Here is a 21,209-nt window from a genome sequence, read left to right as displayed (position 1 = left end):
GAGGATTTGGTGATCATGTCTTCTGCCACATTGCAATGTATGTTCAGAGTCTCGATGGCTAGAAATTTAGGAATGTTGGCACCGATGTGCTTGATGCCAGGTTCGAGCCTTGTGTTGTTCTCGAATCCCAGAAGCTCTCCAACAGTGCCTAGGCCTACTGTTTCCGTAGCAGACACAATTTCAACTCTGTGAGTTACAGAATTTTGAGATAGCAGTATATTTCTTGGCAATTGGGCTTGCAAGGTAGACAGATTGTACTGTCCTGGCGTGATAACTATTTTTTCATTTCCAACAGTAATTTTGTTATTGTGCTCCGTGACATTGGGTATTAGGTACATGCTGTAGAATGCACGAAGAGCAATAGATTTAGGATAGATGATGTCGTCATGCAACGCGAGTTTCAAGACCGAAGTCTCGCTGGTGAGATGGAACACTCCCATGGTGTTTTAGGTACCACAATGCTTTCTGAAAATGTTCCACCGACGGGTTATTTATTTTAGACATGTATGCGAGAACGGAAAGGCATAGGTGGCCGCAGTTAACATCGGTGAAACCCTGGATGCGTTTGTCATTGTAGTAGAGGTTGGCAACACTGAGATACTTCACCAACCTGGCAGGCGGTGTGCCACCGAACGAATCGAAAACAAATGCATTGTTATCGTTAATTTTGAGGTAGCATATCCAATGTGTACCAGGATTTTTGTAACTGTCCAGGTTGACCACGCCATACTCCTTTTTCTTCACAGCAGAGTGTAGAGAATCGGACATGAAAACACCCCTGAAGTTCCTTATTCCCAACGGTTCGATCAGAGATTCAATATCGAAGTTGGACAGGGCTTTTTCTTTTTTTTATATTTCTTCAAAGCATCGAGGTTGCTTTTTTGCTTTTTGGTCACACCTTTCCCCTTCTTCTCCATAGCCAGGTTGTGACGTTTCTGTTCTTCCAGCTCGGCCTTGTTCTTCTTTGCATCGATGACGGTTTTGGCGATAGCGGCACTGCCTCCAGCCAAGCTGCCCACTGCACCCAAAGCTGCCAAGATGGCCGAAATGCTGAATATGAAACCTCCCATCTTCTGCTGCTTCCGCGAATGCTGCAACTTTTTCAATTGTGGAGTGCTGAGCAGCAATTTCATTCCGTGTCCTTTGGACAAGCATGAACGTTTCTTCTCGAGTTGTTTTTTGGTGAGTAACCCATCGAGGGCACCCAGCGTTTTCAGATTCGAATATGGTATCTGGTACACGACGCCCTTGGGCTTCATGATGTATTTTTTTTTTTACGATATGTTATTTTATATATGTTCCGAGATTTTTTGTTTCCCTCTCGTATAATTTTTTTACGGCATATTATTTATATATACTACGCAACCGTTAAACAAATTCTATTATGTGCTTTGTTTTCTTACCAAGAAGTTCTTTTGTCCCCTTGTACACGATTCGAGTTTTACTCTCGATTAAAATAGATAGCTTCTCGTCGGATAACATGCTAGCGTATCGATCTGGTAAAAATAGACTGTATTGTCCGTTGAGCAACAGACGTACTTTGGGACCATACTGGGTTGCAACAATTGAACCGGAAGTTATTGCGTAAGGTTTGTCCACTTCCAATTCCTGAATTTTTATATATTCGACTGACAAATTTAGCATTTGTTTTAATGCCTGGACGTCACTAATTTTTTCACTCATATCGAAGAAATATTTTTTTTGGTCTCGTAGATTTTTTTACAGTGTGTTATTTATAGAAAAAGGTTTCGGCATTGCCTAATGCGATGAGGTGATCGATGATCCTACTGGTTTCTGCATTTGAAGCGTACCAGTCGTCTGTATATCGTCTCCTCCCCTGTCTCCACTCGTGAAGTTCGTCCATCTTATCAGCCAATTTTTCATCAGCAGCCCGAAAAAGAGCATAGGGAGAAGAAGAAGATTTCACACCGCTTATTTTTCTCAGATGATCCAGAAGTAGCATTTCACAGGGCAAGCGAAATTGTGGTGTTATTTTAACTAAATCAATAAGCTTTTTAACATCCTTGTGACTATCGTCGAAGGTAAATATAAATATTTTGCATAACACTTCAGTTGGTAAGTCTGTTATATGCGTAGACATTTTTTTTTGCTAAATTTTTCTCTCTGTAATCCGTGTGTTATTTAATTACAGCCCCCACCCCAATTTTCGTTTTGTGTTCATGGCAATAGTCGTACCCAATGCTGCAACCCGTTCACCCAGCGAGGCGTCTCTGCTAACAAGTCTCCCGAACGCGGCATGCTCCAACATTCTGTCTGCATCGTGACGCGCGTCGAGATCAGTGTGAGTATTGTAAGCAATGTCGTGATCCTTGCATGCTGCGTCCAATGGGTTCACTCCCTTGTCTCCTCTCTCCAGTCGTCGTTCGAGTTTGGTACCCGGTCCGCAGTACTTGTAACCTGGCAGGTGCATCTCGAAGGGTAGCTTGTTGATGATGTCGTTCACGAGACCTCGACCCTCGGCCACATTCTAGAATTTGGGAGGCAGGGTGTTGATGATTTTGATAAGGTAACCTATACCTTTGTTGTCGTTGACAATGAAGTTGCTAAGCTTGGTGCTAATCATGTCCATGATGCCCACCTTCTCGTTGTGAAAGTTGCGATTATCTGCATTCTCTTCACTTGCGATAACCAGCAATCGATCTACAAGCTTTCTTACGTTGTCTACCCAAAAAAACTCTTTAGGTAGGGTATTGTAGAGTTTGACACCACTGCCAGTTTTAATTTGGTTCCATATTGGCTTGATGAGGTTCCTGTATTTTTCTCCACTGCTTGATTTTACGCGATTCTGTGTTGCATCGTTGTTTTGGTACAGGGCATCCGTCATGATTAAAATTTCTGTGTAACTTTGGTAATCCTCGTCTGTATAATCTTTAGGTTGCTTTTTGGTGATAAGTTCCCACAGGCCCACAGTGCCAGGATACCTAGTCCAGCTGTTCTTCTCGCCCAAATTAATTTTCACGTCGTCACCTTCGAACGTGACTTTCGATTTCCCAATTTTCCAAATAACACCCTCGTTAGGTTCCACAGAGGGGTACAATCCAAACACCTCGTCCTTTTCAAATTTCCCGGTGCTCAGGTAATCTCTTGCCAACGGACCTAATTCAACTACCTTGTCCGAAGAGGTACTGCCTAGAACCTGACGTCTCAGAGGTGCAGCTCCAAGTTCGAACGGGGTAGTGTGAATACTGGATATCGGTGTAGGCACAGCATAATTTCGAGCAGCAAGTGGCACGAGCTCGTTGATTAAATCTTTGTTTTGCTCGGTAACATCTTTGATGTCTTTACCTAGTCCAATTATAGCATCGATGATAGGTTGGTCCTGTCGCTTTTTCTCTTCGTAAATTCCGCGATTCTCTGATTTCCAACCCCTGAAGCGTTTGGCCAGGTAGTCGCGCAGCTTCAGGTTGTCGTCTGCGAGTTTGCGTTTCATCATTTGTTATTTATAATACGTCAAGACGTTTCTTGTAACGTCGCAACGTTTAGAAAATTGTTAATTTTGTTTCTGTACTTTCCGTCATTAGGTTTCCTCGTCATGTCTATCGTGGCAAATCCGAAATCATCTTGGTTCCAGCATGAAGAGCAAAATTTAGAAAACTGATTGAAGTTCATGTCCCCGCCTACATAATCATCGTAGGCGTGTTTTAAATTGGTGTGGTCTTGACGAAACAAGCAAATAAAATTAGCATTGTCTCGGAGAAGCTGCTTGGGAATTTTGGAGAAGGTCTGAGCCAGGTAGAAGCAGTCTATGCCTCTGTGCCGCCCCTGAGTATAAAAATTGCGAATCTCGTTCTGGTTCTCCAAAATCACATCGTCGAAGACCACCACCGAATTTTCATGGCAGCAGTCTAGTGGCATTACTTCGGAGGCAAAGGTAGCTATGCTCAGACCTTCGTACAGTTTTGTCAGCTGTTGATATTTTGCTTGCTCCAAACTTTTGGAAAAAACATACAAGTGCCTGTTCTTCCAATCTAACCAGTCGGGAGCAAGAAGAAAATTATCAATAAGTAAAGTTGTTTTCCCACACCCTGAAGGTCCGACAATAAGGCTGCGAATGTTGTCCGGCAACAATTCGCCGTTTTTCCTAGCCTGACACTCCGAGGGAAAATCTGGCAGTCGTCTCACCACATCCCAAGCACCTGTTACACAATCACTTCGTTTGCGTCGATCCAACTTTTTTCCTCGAGTCCCAACCATTTCACTAACAGTTTGTCACCTTTTCTACGTAATACTTTTTCGATAAGATACGTATTGGGGTATTTTGTTTTGGAGAGTTCCTCCTCGTAGAATCGCCCTTTCAAAATTTCGTCGCGATTATTTTTTATTATATACGTGTGACGGTTACCGGGTAACAATCGAGCAACGGTGAAAAGTTCTGTACTCCAGTTTTTGGTAAAGCCTTTTTCAAACATGCGCTTAAATTTACTAATTCTTACTTGGTCTCCAATTTTGAATTTCGGTTTTTTGTTAGTGGGCCGGTACTTGGGGCAATAAACAGTAGAGATCAGTCGTGCCTCATCAGACTTGCTGACATCGGCAGGCTTCATGCGTATCGTGCTATGCAAACTGTGATTATAGTCGTTTACGAGTTCCGGAAGTACGTCTACCCACTTGTGGTTACCTTGAAGCGTAAATCGTTTCCACATGCGTGTTTTGAGAGTACGGTTAAAACGTTCTACTACGCTGGCTTTGATGTGACTGAAAGTCGAGTAATGTTGAATATTTTGCTTCTGAACAAACTGTTGAAATATCGAGTTGTAAAATTCTTTTCCGTTATCCGTTTGAAGAAATCGAGGTCGCCTGCCACTTTTATTGAAAATAGTTTTGAATGCTTCCATTACGCACACACCTGTTTTAGCCTTGAGGGGCAAAGCCCACGCAAATTTTGAAAATGTATCTATAACAGTAAGAAGATACTTGTATCCTTTATTGATTTTATGTAAATTTTTTAGGTTGCCGCTACTCATTTCCACAAGGTCAGCCTGCCAAAGGTCATCCACGCCTTTGGTCACCACCGCCAGTCGTTTGTAGTTTCGTCGTGCAGGTTTATGAAGCTCGTTCACGATACCCTGCCTAGACATGGCGCGAGAATAAGAATATAGCCTGGATGGGATTTCTGGCTGCAGACAATGCTGGGTTTTCTATGTACAGCTTGTCACCTATTTCTATGTCGATAATTTGAGTGGCATCTTCGGCATAGGCAGTCTCGCGACTTTCGGGGTGTGTGAAATCGACCAGCTCAACTCCTCTTATTTTAGGCTCATCGCCAATGTTCGTCACGGTCATGGTTGGGTAGTGGGTTGCGTGAGGCAAAGACCAGTAGGAAACCTTGACGAACTGAAGTGTGCCAGCGAGGAAAAATTGATGATAGGCTTTTGCAGGAGTCAACATGTAGAGTTTGTAACCTGGATTGAAAGGGGAGGAGAACTCTCTGTTTGGTATGCTGTACAGTTCGATGACAATCGTAGACTTGAGATTGTCGATGCTGGCATTTAGAGTGTTTACGTTGGTTCGAACCTCAGTCTCCACATCCTCCAATCTGCCATTCACCGATTCCAGGTGTTCCTCGATAGCATGAACAACAGTGTCGTAGTTTGGTTTGATCTTTACATCGACAATAAGGCTCTTGAATTTTTCATTTAAGTCATGTAGTTGGGTGCTGAAATTAGCTATAGTCGATTCCTGACTTGCCTCGATACTCCCAATTTGATCTTTCACGCTGGCAATAATCTGCTGCAGGCTTTCTACAAGCGTCAACTTGGAGCTCTGTATTACAAGGTCGTGGACCTGGGTTCTAATTTCCGCAAACAATTCATGCAGCTCGGTGATGTTCTGGTTGGTAGGTAAAGTCGCGACAGACCCCCGTATCGATTCAATTTCGGATTGGATGTTTTTGATGTCGTCGGATTTGAGTATTCGGTTGAGAGTTCTCTTCACGCTTTTCAGTTCCTGAGAGGTAGGCAGGGTGGCCACCGTGTTTTGGAGCGATTCCAAAGCTTTTTTCACCGCGTCCAACTCGGAGGCATCGGCAGCAGCACGTATGTCTTCTTGCAGTTGCGTTATGTCATCCTGGGTGGGGGTAGATTGTTGCAGGGTTTCCAACTTAGTCTGTATGTCGTCGATCAAGTGATGGAAATGAGACAACTCGGATTCTGCATTCAGATTTTCCAGTTTGGCGATTTGCTGTTGGACGTTGGCCAGTGTATCCCTGATGCCCGGCAGTTTGGTTTCCAGCTCATCGTGAACGTTCACCAGATCATTTCTAATGGCAGCAAGAGCATCCTCAATATGGGTTATGGTGCCTTGCAGCTTCCCGAAATCCTCGTAGGTCTCAAGTTGGAGTTTGATGTTGGCCACGCTACGGGCAATGGCGTTCAGTTCGCTGGACGACGGTAGATTGTTGATAAAATCCTCCAGCGTTTGGAGTTTAGTTTTTACTTCGTTGATGGCCGCATGCAAAGCATCCGTTTGAAGCTCAGCCTTGATGCTTTCCAACGTAGGGATTTCGAAAGATTGAAACTGTTCGCGCAATTTAGCAATACTAGCGTTCACGCGATCGTAGTCGCCTTGTGTTTTAATGCTTTGGATGATAGTTTGCAGTTCGGTCTGGATGTTGCTTGTTTGATCCTGCAAGCGTTGTTTCAGCTGTTCAACGTCTGAGGTTTGCGTTTGTTGCAGCTTCAGAAGTTCGTTCTGCAGATTGCCCACACTCAGTGCCAGCTTGTCGAGATTGTCTATCGACGCGAGGTCGGTGTATTTTTGCAGCAGCGATTTTAGCTCTGCATCAATCTTGAGTACAGGGTCCAAGCACTGAGACTGCAAGCTGGCTATCTCGGACTGGAGGCTGGAGTTGAGCGTGGACTGGAGGGCCTGCAGATCGCTTCGCAACTTCTTGACCCTGACGTCGAGCATGAGAAGCTCGTCGCCATGGTCGTCGCGTTTCGTATGGCCAAAAATATCGTTAGGCATTATTGTTATTTATTATAGGATAGCTAATTTTCATTTCTATGAAAAGAGGGATGAGTTTGTCGTAGTCGTCCAAGAGCTCTATGTACAGGCGATCGCCAGCAGATACATCGTACGTGGTGGTACTGTTCATCCTATCGTGTTTGATGCGATAGATGTTCTTGCCGGAGGAAATTTTGGCCTCTCCTTTATTCTCGGGATTCATGTCAAACTGCAGTTTGCCGGAGATGGGGAATTGGTAATAATTCAAGTTGTTGTTGAATATGTAGAAAGTCTTGCCCACATCCTCGTCGTACTGGGTCAGGATGCTATTCAAGTGTATAATCAACAAACCGTTGAGTTTAGATAATAGGGAGGGTAACAGGTCCCAGCTTGCAGGTGGCGACGGTGCGCTTTGGGCGGATGCCTCCATAGCCTGCTTCCTGAAGCCAAACAGGTTCATAGGCATTGTTATTTTATTTTATATTTAGCGATTCGTTTCGAGCAAGCCAATTTCAGCGTTGGTAAAGCAAAGCCCTTTTTCTTTACCCCCTACGCAAACATAAAGCATGCCGGGGAAGAAGGGAGTGGGATATGTTTGCTTCGTACAAAAAAAAAAATTAGGTTAAAGTAACCTCTCTCCGAGAACTGACCCCGAGCGCCCATTTTCAGCGAGCGCCATTTCAGCGAGCGCTATTTCAGCGAGTTTAGTGTTTTGTAGAGCGAGTTGGCAACACTGCCAGTGAGGTTAACATACATTATCAAAGGCACATCGTAAAAAACTACGTTTTGTTCGGGCACACGTACACTCACACACACACAAAAAGCTTAAAAAAATTATACACCGTGAAAAGCTACGACGAGTTGGAAACACTGCTAGTAGGAAACACTGCTAGTGAGGTTAACATACACCGTGAAAGGCTACGCCTCGCCCGGGCACATGTACACACACACACACACACACACACACACACACACACACACACACACACACAAAACTAAAAATTATACACCGTGAAAGGCTACGACGAGTTGGAAACACTGCTGGTGGGGTTAACATACACCATAAAAAGCTACGCCTCGCCCCGAGTTGGCAACACTGCTTGTGAGGTTAACATACACCTTGAAAGGCTTCAAAATATCATATAGTGGAATTTTTGTAGAGTGGGTTGGCAACACCGACGAGCATCAAATGATGATTTCGAGCCTCAAATGATGATTCGAGCCTCAAATGATAATTCGAGCCTCAAATGATAATTCGAGCCTCGTCAGTGTTGCCAATTCCTATTTGTAGGTTAGCTTAGCCAGTGAAAAATCATATAGTGGAATTTTCTTCGGATGGGTTGGCAAAACCCAAGCCTCAAAGAAGGAACATCCAATAGAGTTGCCAAATGTAAAAAGGGGACAATAGGTCCCCCTCATAAAAAGCTACAGTAAGGGCCCACAGGTCGCCAACACTAGGCCCCCAACAGTGTTGCCAGACATAAAAAATACATGGACCCCTCAGGCCCTTTGATGAAAGTTTACAGTGAAAAACCCAGTAGGTTAACAACACTGTCAAATAATCTACGGCAGTGTTGCCAGATGTAAACAGGGGGCAATGGCCCCCCTCATAAAAGGCTACAGTAAGGGCCCACAGTGTTGCCAACTCTGTGCCCTCAAAATATACATCATAAAAGGCTACGACGAGCCTCAAATGATGATTCGAGCCTCAAAAGATTATTTAGAACTCTCCTATTGTGTCTACTGTGTCCCCTTCCCCGATTGGTCTACTTGAGCATGAAGTGCAACAGGCACAACTATTAAGATAACTGATATGAAAGTTTGGACTGTCTTTATGGTACAGACCTTAAAAGGATGCAAAGCATATCTGCTTTTTCTTTAGTTCTACTCACCATGGCGTATTGCAGTTGTGCGTAAGTGTGACGTAGCGCACTCCTAGCTGGTAGAACATCCTCAACACAGCTAGACTGCTCCCCAAAGAATGGCCTCCTTCCACCCCTATCAGGCTTGCCACCAGTCCAGATTGATGCGCCTCCATTATATCTTCCAAATAATAGTTACAAAAATCTGAATACGGATTTAAAATTGCTACTTTTACAAGAAACTAACATTTTCATCATTTAAAGTATGTCCTACTGCTAGAGTTTAGAAACTGTAGTTGGCGAACACTGTCAAGTTATCTTGGAGCCTTAATTTGTAAATGAAAATTGGACCTGAAGCGAGTCTAGCTGTTACTTTACTCTAGTAGCATGAAAGTGAGTAGACAGTATAGATAATAATTGCAATAGACATTTCCTCGGTTATGCCTTTCAACCGAGTAAAGTTAAAATAAGTTATTATACTCTGTCCCGGGTATCTCTGGTGCAACGAAATTAAATCTCTGCGCAAGTAGTGACTCGAGACTGGTTCACAATAAACATATAAGAGGGAATGGGATTGATTGGAGGGGGAAAAGCGAATGCAGTTACCAGCCTTCGCAGCAGCCTGTACTGCTTCTCTTTGCCCACTAGATTCCCCTCCCCTTTTCTACCGCTACGCGCTGCTTTAATTCACAGATTCCGGGGCTAGAGTATAAGTCTATGGAGCAGTGAGGGCGGCGTGGGGTGGTTGCCTCTCAGCTTTTGCCACCTTTTGCTCTGTGGCTTTTTAATGCTAACCTTATCTACCAATAGAAAGTAAATTGTCCTTGCCCCCCTTTAAGTTTTAACCCAACCGCCGCTACTGCTACAGACCATGTTCACCTGCGGCTTTTTCCTTAAGTATCAACGAGCATCATCTCACACATGAAATCATCTTCTCTATAGCATTTTCTTGCGTTTCGAATTCCATTTGTTTGCTGCCAATATATGCATATGCACATACGTGCTGCATAAATCGAGCCTTCGGCTCCTCAACAAGCAAAGGGTTAATTAGTGTTCAGCTGTTATCTCAGTATGCTTCACTGCACTATCAGAACGGACATTGCAGCATATGTGCACTGCATATTAACATGCCATAATGGGCGTATTTAAGGGGGGGTTCAACGGCTATAACCCCCGATTTTGGTTCATTAAAATTACCAGATTACCTGTTCTATCCGCTATGCGCAGACACCTGTTCGTAATTTTTCAGATATATTTGTTCTTATAAATTACAAGCGTATAGAACGGGATACGGATGGGGAAAAAAATAATTCCACACATCAGATGGAACTGGAAAGCAAATGTCTGCAATTTCCTGATAGCTTCAGAAATTCTCTGGAAAATACTAATAAAACTCCTGACATTTCACAAATTCTATAATGCCACATGTAATATCTTATAGCGCGAACATTATAACTTCATTAGAAGTTCCCGATATGGTTTGTTAACATTCAAGATTTATGTATTCCTCACGTTCAAATTTTTTGATTATTTGAAGTTTCCCAACTGCTAAGTTTTGATTTTGATTTGTTTATTTTACTTTGCTTTTTTTGTACCACTTTGGATAATTTGCGAAGATGGAGATGAGTGATGATATGATGAAATTTATGAATGGACACTCACAAACATCCACGCGCAGGCTGGGATTTGAAGCCGGGACCCCTAGCGTAATAGCGTGATGTGCTAACCACTCCGCCACGTAGGACTGCCCCCAACTGTTAATTGTGCGTACATACAAATATTAAAATAACACCGATGATGTTATTTTCAATTTTGTAGCAAGGAGGAAAATACTAATTGTAACATTGTAATTCTTTACAATCAAAAGCTGGGATTAGCTTTTTCAAAATCATTTTATGCACATTTTATGTAGAAAAGTTAGAAGTTTGTAGATTGACTAAATTTAATAAATGTCTGACCTTTCATGTAGTGCCAGAATGGATTTTGAGAGCCAGATCATACCTAGGGATGCTATACGTCCCAAATTTTCAGGAACAATCCTGGTATAATTTGCCCGGTTGTTCCGAATAGTTTCTTCCGAATGCACAAATGTCCTGGAATAGGGTTGGAAAGAAGAAATGATTAACACTAGATTTTCCTGAACTTTTTTTTTATATTTAAATGCGTGTACGTAATTTTAAAATGCTCATTTTACAAAACAATCTAACTCTACATTGAATCACTCCCTTTCCATAATACAAGAGTTTTCAAGATACAGACGATACTGCAAACATCTTTGACTTCACGATGGCGCCGCCGTCTGCTAGCGGTGCTGAATTTCAGTTACGATTCTCTTCCATTGTATAGTAACCTGCTTACTATAAAGAGTCAGTGCTTGGGTGCCTATCTGTTCAGTCCGCAGTTTTCTAATAAAGTTCCCACACAATGTGTGATGTAAATGACAATTATGTTGTACATACATACAACTTTATCGGGTCCAGCCCCCCCCCCCTTCCCCCGCTCCCTAACAAGCTACCGGTCAGTAGTGTCCCGGATTTTCACTTATGAAATACGAGCACCAAAAGTTGAATCCCCCCACCGACTTTACGTGAGTTATATATACACCCATGGCCATAGGTATGAGATATTGGAGTGACTGGGGCATGGTTCTTGCTGTATCAGATCTGAATACCAACGGCCATATATCTGGAAGGGAGACGTTAGTAGGAAAAGCTATTCATACTTGTCGATCAATGCACATAAGAATAGATTTATGTGGATTCTGTTCACACTTAAAAAAAAAGAAGCAACATGAAGATACCAGAAACAGTAAGTTGGGAAGCCAGGAAGGGAAGCATATTTTCTGGTGTTGATAGTTACACATAATTTATAATAACGATAAATAGAATATAATAATATGGGCAGCAAGTTAATCAGTCTGACTTATTGCGTAATGTCTTACCACGGGAAGTTGTCACCAACTGGGTGTGGGATGGATATTTCTCTATCAATCTCCTGATCACATCTATCTGCTCCAGGGTCAACTGAACTGCATCCAAAAACTGCGACTCGCATGGGACATATGCAGACCAGAACTGTCAAGGAAATATATAGGTAGTAAAGGTATACGCATGTAATGTTATTGATTAATTAATGATATTTTTAAGTGTACCATTATTAGGCTATATTATTGTAGAGCTGAAACAAAAGGTAAAAAAGGTAAAGTGTTCCCCTGTGCTTAGCACCACGCCATGAAGGCGTATAGGGGGTGTGGGGGTAACGCCCCACACTTTCTTGATCCGGTCGTGAGTGGGGGTGATGTGATCAGCATCACGCCCCTGACCGCCTTTACCCCCCAGGGTTTCCCCCAGGTGCCCATGTTATATAGGCGCCGGGGCCGCTTCCACCGTTAGAAAAGTTCCCGGATTTGAACCCGCCGGGGACCGAACCCGGGACCTTTAGCATGGTAGTCAGACGCGTTACCGAATTTTTTTTTTTATTTATTTATTTTAACAAAATTTTATTTTATCAGCATATATACAAAATATGTCTGTTTTCTTACATAAATTCTGTTAAAGTATTGTATAGAATTTTTAACATAGTAAGTATTATAGTAAGAGTCCCATTTTGGCTATCTGATACAATATTTTTGGCGTAAACATGCATTTGTACCTGTAATATAAATATACATTTCTTCATATATTTAATACCTGTTTACACTTTCACACCACAAGTACATAATTATTGTTTTCTAAACAACACTGAGGTAGTTTCCAAAATACTCAAACATTTTTTAATATTGTAACATTTTCCATCTAGTTCTTTTTAAATACTGTGTGAACAAAATGCTATTGCTCTCATACTTTTTACAAAATACATAATATATTGTATTAGCTATTAACCAAATTACTGCATTGTTTTTCTTTTCTGGAAAATATTTGAAATCTGGTCTTGTACACATCGACGGTTGAAAGTATTGGGGTGATGTTCGACATATTTGTCCTAGATATGTCGTTAGGCATTTCCAAATTTCCTGTACTCCATTACATGTTACTATTCTATGCTCAATGGTGTCTATCTCTCCACATATGTTGCATTTATCAGTTGTTAGTCTATTGATATTATGTAAGCGTTCATTAGTTGGTATAATATCATGTATTACATTGTACCAAACACTATACACTGATGTATCCAGAAATTTCTTATTTAAATTTTTCCAAATATTTTGCCATCTGTTATTGGGAAAATGTTTTTCAATGCGGTGAGTTGGTATCTGCAACTGTTTGTGAAACAGTGTATACAAGTATTGAGAGAGTTTTACATCTTCACCTTTTGGCGGAAGCACCACATAACTGAATTCTTGCATCAAACTTCGGAGATATAACGGTCCTTTTTTCAATCTCCGTAGATCTGGCGGATTTTGGGGTGGAAATTCCTCCGTCCATAACTGTATCCATAATGATGTAATGGAATCTTCGATGCCATAGAGCGTATAGGATCTTGCCAGGAATAGGGATTTGCATTTCATCTCAATATTTGTGAGCTCCAATCCTCCTTTTAGTTTCATTTGCCATAGATTGGATAGTGTTATTCGAAAAAAATGGCCATACCACATAAACCAACCAATTGCTGAATTCATTATTCTGAGGTATTTTTGATTGATTGGGATCACTTGGGCCGTATAGTTTAATTTACTAAACATATATGTTTGCAAAAACCACACTCGTTGTATCATGTTCAACTGTCTGCTTCGCATTTTATAACATTGTATGCGAATGTCTCTCGCTATCTTTTGCCAATTGGATTCTAACATTTGTTCCTCGTCCCTGTGAAAAATTATTCCTAATATTTTAATTTCCTGTACATATGGGATCCCTATATCTGGATATTTTTGATCCCATGTGCCAAAGGGTAGCGCCTTTGATTTTTCCATATTTATTTTGGCCCCACTAGCACGGCAGTATATATGTATCGCTGCCATCATTTTTTCCATTTGCTCGTTTGTGGTGATACAAGCGGATAAATCATCTGCAAAAGCAAACACTTGGTTTTCCTTAAAGGCGTGTATCGCGCCGGGAGTAGTTTTCCTGATATATTGCAGCAAAGGATCCAGGGTTAAAGCAAACAAGAGCATACTTAGTGGACATCCTTGCCGAATTGATCTTGTTATATTTATTTGGGACGACAGGAATCCATTGACCATTATCCGAGATGTTGCCTGTTGATAGAAACCTTTCAAAATATTAATAAATTTATCACTGAATCTATATGCCTTTAGCACCTCAAACAGGTAGTCATGCGACACTAAATTAAACGCTTTTTTGAAATCAAAAGCAAGCACACATTCATCAAGTTTCTGCACCAGATAATAGGATATCAGATCGCGAATCCCTCCAACTGCACTGAATATATTATGCTTTTTGCCAATGCATGTTTGTTTCTCGCTGAGTATCCGTGGTAAAATTAACTTTAACCTATTTGCTAAGATCTTTGCCATTATTTTATAGTCACAATTTAGTAATGTTATTGGTCTGTAGTCGTCTACTTGTTTTGCATGTGTTTTTTTCGGTATCAATATGATGATGCCTTCATTTCGTAAAACTTTTCCATTTTTAAAGGCATCTTGTATGATTTTGATTAGTTCATATTTTATAATCTCAAAAAACTGCAAATAAAACTTGTAACCAATACCATATTTTCCTGGTGCTCCTTTAAGATTGCATGTTTGTAACGCTTCATATACTTCTTCTATTGTTACTTCGGTATCTAAAAGTTGTCTATCCTCTTCTTGCAAACCATTAGTTAAAGAATTCAGTATTGTCTCTCTTGCTTCTGATTCCCCCTCCCCGGTTTGATAAAGCTCCCCATAATAGTCATAAAATGTTTGCATGATTCCTGGCTGACTCGCATGCGATTCTCCACCTGAATCCACAAGATTGTTTATCATGAGTGTTGTTTGTTGTTTTTGCATCTGTACATAGTGATACATCGAAGTTCTTTCATCTTGAATTAAATTCTTGGAATTGGTTCTTATTGTTATGCCTTCCATTTGTTGCCTCTGGAGTGTTAAGATTTTGGCTTTATACTGCTGTATGGCTTGGTAATTTTTGGTGACATGCCTCGTGTAAACACTGGTAATAAATGTTGATCAATCCGTTTCTGTCTTTTGTATTTTCTTTTCCACACCAGCAGAAAAAAGTTTTTAATTTTGGTTTTACATATCGCACCCACCAGTCATTATGATTACTGTAATACTTTTGTTGTTTACACCAGTCGACCCATTTTTGTGCAAATATTTCATTGATATGTGGAAGCTCTAATAACTGTATATTTAGCTTCCAATATGAAGGACCCCTGACTAGTTTTGTTTCTTCCAGGTTAATTGCCATTTTACTGCCATATGTTCAGTAAAGGGCGCTGGCAATGCTTCTATGGATGTTATATTTTTTATTTGATCTGTATTTGTATATAACCTATCGATTCTCGATCCAGATTTATTATTAAAATATGTAAATATTATATCCTGTCTCTTCTGTAACCAAATATCTTTCAAATGCAATTCTTCAATTAATGTTGCAAGGGCTGGACTCTTTTGATAAGCTCCTAAACAATCGCTGGGATTTAATACCTGATTAAAATCACCCCCAAATATTATTTTAGATTCATTTAACGGTAGCAAATATAAAATGTCCTGATTATAAAATTGTTCACGTACCTGTCTATTTTGATTGCCTGATGGGGCATAAATATTCACAAAAGTATAGTTCTTACTTTGAAAGCTAATGCCTCTCCCATCTACTAACTTTTTTACATTAGTAATGGTTAGGCCGTTTCTAACAAGTCTTGCTGTACCACGGCCATTGATACCAGTATTAACTATCGTTTCGTAACCATATATTGATGGAAAGTCACACATACAAACTTCCTGCAAAAACAATACATCTATGGAGTGTACCCGTACAAATTCTTCTAACATTTTACATTTTACAGGCGAAAAGATTCCATTAATATTAATAGTACATATTCTAGTGGTATATACCATTAATAAATGAATAATATAGCACACAGTTAATAGTACTTTCCGATCGTCCCTCATAACGTTGAAAAAAAAATGCAAACAACAAATGAAATATCAAATTAAATTTCCCTTTTTAGGGTTTACTTCTTCTGTTCATTACTCTAGTCATACCTCCTACCTCTCTCACTGATCTCCTCTTCGCTACTGTGTTCTAGCTACCTTTCGAAGTATTTTTCGTCCGTTTTTTTGCACCCACCTGCTGAGATTTTTTCCACTTTGACACTGAAGTGACACTTTCGTCACTTTCTTCTTCTGTATTCAATTCACTTTCCAGCTCACAGTCTTTTGATGGTCCCTTGTCCTCCTCTTTTGGGACGTTGTCTTTTGCAGCTGGGATGGGAGGAAGATCAACTGAGTTTCCTTCGTCCTGCATCTGGTCATCCTGCATTTCTTCACTTCCTTTTTCCTCTTGTTTGTCTAGGTGGGAAGTTCCCGGTTGTTTTGTGTCCATCGGTAATATTTTCTGGTTGTGTTCTTCCTTTGTGGTCTCCGTATTTACCGGTGGGAACATTTCCACCGGGCGGGTGTCACTTGGCACATTCTTTATCCCCTTATCTTTCATTTGTTCTTTTATCACATTTTGTAGACCTTCCGACCTGTTTTGATTATTATCTGGTTGGAACTGATTTGTCACGTTCGAGGAACTCCCCCTTTCCACTACTATATCACTATAATTTCTCTCTCGGTTTTTATTCACACGAAGCGTTGTTATCTGACGACTATCACATTGCCAGCTATCGTGTCCTTCTTTTCCACACACCCTGCACGTTCTCGGCTGTCCGTCGTATATCACATGGCATTGATGAGATTTTACTGTAATGAACGATGGAATCGGTTTTTTCAGTTCCATTTTTACTATTCTCACTCCGTTGTAAACTTGATATTTAAAGTTTTCAGACCACGTTTCTTTATCTATACATTCCACCTTCCCAAATTCCGTCATTTTTTCTTTCACACAGTCATCATCTAGTTCTAGTGGTAAGTTAAACACTCTTACCGCTTTTCTTTCCCTCCCCGCATCACTCAAAAGCACTTTTACAGTTTCACCATTATCATAACAAAAGTTTGTTTCCGGACCACATTTCTCTAATATTCACATCATTATAACTTCTCTGATACATTTTACGAAAACACATCGAAAATTCGTAGGTATTTGTATTCCCAAGATCTCATCTACGTGGAGTTGAAATTGTCCATGAATAAAGTCATGAATTTCTCTCGCCGACGGCCTCGGTGCCCCGAACGGAAAACGTATCTGGATGGTATTTTGTCTAATAATATTCATCTTTTTACTATTCTAAAGTACTTTTCCAATTCTACTTACTCGCCAGCCAACTGCACCAAACGCCACAAGCAACACGCACACGGCACTCCCGCTCGTTGTTTCCTGAAGGCAACTTTTCACTGACCTTCACGGAGCAACTAGTTTCCGCGTCCGCCCTCTCTGAAGGCTTCCACGGAACTCCCGACTGAGCCACCGCGGCCACCTACTCTTTACTGGTGTCTAACATAATAAGTATAGTGAAAAATCATGTAACAATTTAAGCTAGGAGATTACTGTTATTTTGATATCATTATGTACGTATTTAATAAATGCATATCTACAGTAAACGTTTTCCTTTACAATAACACCTCGTTAAAACTGTTAAGTATTGTCATGTTTTTGTTGAGGACTTGTGGAAAGTTATGGGGGTGACAGGGTAGAAATTAGGGGGCGACAAAAGTCTACCTCGCCCGGCTGAAAATTTTATCTTGAACCGTCCCTGGCAATATAGTGCCATCCATTTAATTACTGAGAATAAATTTCCTATAATCTCGACATTTGTGTTCATAGTGTACACCGAGATTTTCATTAGCAGTGACGAGACTCGTAATACAAATTGCTACTCTTAACCATAATGAGAATCGATGTGGGATCCCTTTGTTGTTCTGTTTATATACCAGACGCATTTCGACCTTTTGACTGTTCTCCACCCCCACGAAAGCACTTTCTGCCAACAGAAAAGAAAAAGTGTCTACGACTCGCTTCATAAAGGGTGTTCTAGGCTCTCTTGCTTCCTAGAAGCTTGTTTTGCTAAAAGGCGAGTAAATATTGGGAGTCTTTCCCGCCCTTTATTTGTTCTAAGAGCTCGTAGTTCTTCTGGAGGGATTTTCATCCAATTGGAAGTCTGTGCACACAAAGGACAGTCATTGGATTTATTTGGAACATTGTGAAAATTATGTTTCATCTTCTGCAATATCGAGAAGTGGAGTTCCCACACTCACACATTACGAAGTAGCATTTGACGGTTAGCGATGCGAAGAGGGATTTCGGGTTCGTTTCACGATGTGAACCCTAAAATTTGACTCAGCGTCATGAGGACAATTGAGGAGCTACTTCAAATAGGATAAGTAGCTAACTCCGGTCTCGAAAACCAGAAAACAGTGGCTATAGGACCGGATACACTGATTATTATTATTATTAATGATAACAATAATAATACATTTCTTTATTAAGCGGGCGAGTTTCAACCTACAGGCTGCTGTGCTTGTCAATGTAATGTTACATATAAGATGAAATTCATATGTAGGAGTTAGGTACAAGTAAAATTATATATATATACTTGTAAGACATACACAAAATTAAATGAATACAGAAAGTGTTTAACTACAAATACAAAAGACAAACAAATACATAATAATGAAAATACAATTTCATGTAGTGACTTAATACCTGCAATATGCGCTGGTACTCTGCGATTGTTCTATTAAAAGTAAATCTTTCACTTTAACTCCGAAACTTATGGGGTTGTTTATGCATACGATGTTTGGAGGCAATGCATTCCATACTTTTGGAGCCGAAAGGAGAAAAATGATTGGTAGGCTGTGGTTGAACGATGTAATAAGTCGAAATTGTCCAGCTTGCGGGTATCATATACATGGATTGGATATCCTTACGAGGATGTATTTCTTCGAAAAGATTCTGCGAATCACCTTCTGCTAATATACCGCGGACGATATAATGTAATATAATTATATTACATAGAGTATAATACAATATAATATAATATATCTGATTGATTTTTAAACTGATTTTAGGTTCGAGCAATTGAATTGATATACATACTTTTCGACCACAGCGGACATGTCCAGTTGTAGTGGACGAGTTCATACACGAGAGGGGAAGTACGGGGTAAAACGCGCGAGAATACTTTGTGGGCTTCAGTTTATTATTTCTTTTGTATGTATTCCATCTTTTAGTATCGCTAGATTTTTGGTCTTGTGATTTGCGATGGCTGTTGTAAATCCTAACAAACACTCTCGAAGTGGAACAGCGACAAATCACACCTGTAGCATACACCCCCCTTTTGTCACTGGACTCTTCCAGTCGGCGCATGCGCATTGCGTCCATAGTAGCCACTAACGCACTTGGACTGCATATTTTGAAGCTTCTTTCTTAGTACATTATGATCTTACTGATCAACCATGGGACTTTCTGTTCTTGTATAAATGGAAATCTTATATCTATATACCGTTCAAGCATTTAAATTTGTTGGAGTTAGACTTTTCCACCTCCACAGCACAACTTTGCTGAAAGAAGAATGTTTGCAGAATCTTTTACAAACCGGGACGACAAGCAGGGCGCTGGCTTTCTTTGCTGAGGTCGAGAAATCATATCACGGGGTTGTTATCTCTTCCCCCACAGCTGTTGTTTCTGCTCCAAGTAGTTCGTGACGTGGAAGGCAAAGGAAGAAGGCAACCAACGAAGCAGAGTTCATGTCTTCGCCATCTGTTTGTCTTCTTTCCACGAGGAAGCTCCCAAGAAAAACGCGATCTTTAATTCGACACCTCGCACTTAGGGATTGGTTTCTAACTGCTAATCAGAAGATCCTGAAACAAGAATCTCACGTGCCGGTCACCGTTTCTTGTTGGTATCTCATGAACTACTAAACCTATACACAAGACTAATTTGTTTCAATTATCTAAAACATTTGCCGACCTCCGCTGGGGAGTGGCTAGTACAGCGCGCTACGACGCCGGAGTCTCGGGTTCGAATCAAGACCTTGCTCATGGGAGTTTTTTGTGAGTGTCCTTCATGAGTTTCATCATATCATCATTCATTCTAATCGTCGTGATTAGCAGAAAGTGGCAGATAATCAACACTAAATAACAAATCAAATCAAATCGACTATTTAAGTTCATACAGCAAATAAACACATCCCATAACTGATTTGGTTTTGATTGATTGAATGAGTTGGTGTTTTAAGTCCACTGTATGCACAGTAAGGCTAATCGGGACTGGACCTACAGTTTAAAGTGGGATCCGAACCACTATATACCTCCACCGGATATCGAAACCGGGACATAACTGATTTGGCACAGTGTTAGAATGATATACGCAGGTTAAAGCGTTTTAACTTCAATTTACAACTGATCAACAAGCCTCCAACGTCGCAAAGCATGCCCTACATTATCGCTACACACATCTAAGGTAGGTGAGCCATATTTAGCCAAAGTGGTCTACGTTACGAAAATGATGTTAGTATTTAACACAGCTAACAAATGGTATTACATTAATACACCCAGTCTCTCTCACGTGCACCATGCAGAAAACTAACTTTCTGGGGTTGCCAGCAGCCATTTTATGTAAGTTAATGTGGACCCCATGGCGTCGTAAGGACTATGCTAACATCTCTCTCACGGAGGTCGGCTATTCGTCGTGACTGTAATAATGCATGTCAACAATAAAAAAAAATGACACCAACCCTTTTCTCTAATAAGATGGAGAAACGTGAAAAAACTTGAAGAAATATGTTTTCTTGAGCACAAGCATCATTTTTCAAGCCAAATATAAACGATGGGTCACAATTGGGACTCATGGGTCACTTTTGGAACATACATTTATCTCTCATTAGAGATTTGAAAATTGCACTAGAAGCTTAACTAGGTCCACCTTTGGTTCACATACTTCAAATGTTTCTAACATAACTTACTATTCACATTTTTAGTGCAATTTACTTCACCCACTAAACACAATTTTACAAGTCTCTGGATGAAAATTCTCAATAAACTCCTGCCATAAGAGCAACCATTTAAAAAGCTCCATTTAGAAAACAAAATGTGTGAAAATTCATTATTGTTTATTGTATTGTAGCTAATATAGTCCATTTCTGAACTTGACTTGCAGTTAATTATCTACTTTAGCTAAATTCTTGCATTCTTGTAAGAATTAATACAAAGGAACTAAAGTGAGTATGAATTACAGGGGTGCCCACAGGGGGGATTATGGCGCAGTTTGCGCCATCGAAATTTTTGGGGGGATTTTTTCTCTTCAAATGATATAA

At 40.5% G+C, this 21,209-nt stretch overlaps 1 protein-coding gene across 1 annotated transcript in view; it reads right to left on the bottom strand.

The window, feature by feature from the left end:
* LOC145980152 (dipeptidase 1-like) overlaps positions 1 to 21,209 on the bottom strand; it is a 169,161-nt gene that overhangs the window by 37,125 nt on the left and 110,827 nt on the right. The window contains exons 4-5 of the mRNA XM_083113195.1: positions 11,770 to 11,902; positions 8,859 to 9,009 (exon numbers count right to left, since the gene is read on the bottom strand). Of these exons, the coding sequence (XP_082969321.1) occupies positions 8,859 to 9,009; positions 11,770 to 11,902 (284 nt within the window). The remainder of the gene's footprint in view (positions 1 to 8,858; positions 9,010 to 11,769; positions 11,903 to 21,209) is intronic.

The sequence above is a fragment of the Lepisma saccharinum genome, chromosome 27, assembly GCF_977018435.1.
Source record: "Lepisma saccharinum chromosome 27, izLepSacc3.1, whole genome shotgun sequence".
NCBI lineage: Eukaryota > Metazoa > Arthropoda > Insecta > Zygentoma > Lepismatidae > Lepisma > Lepisma saccharinum.
Note: the sequence above shows the minus strand (reverse complement) of the source record. Positions and strands in the feature narration are given on the sequence as shown.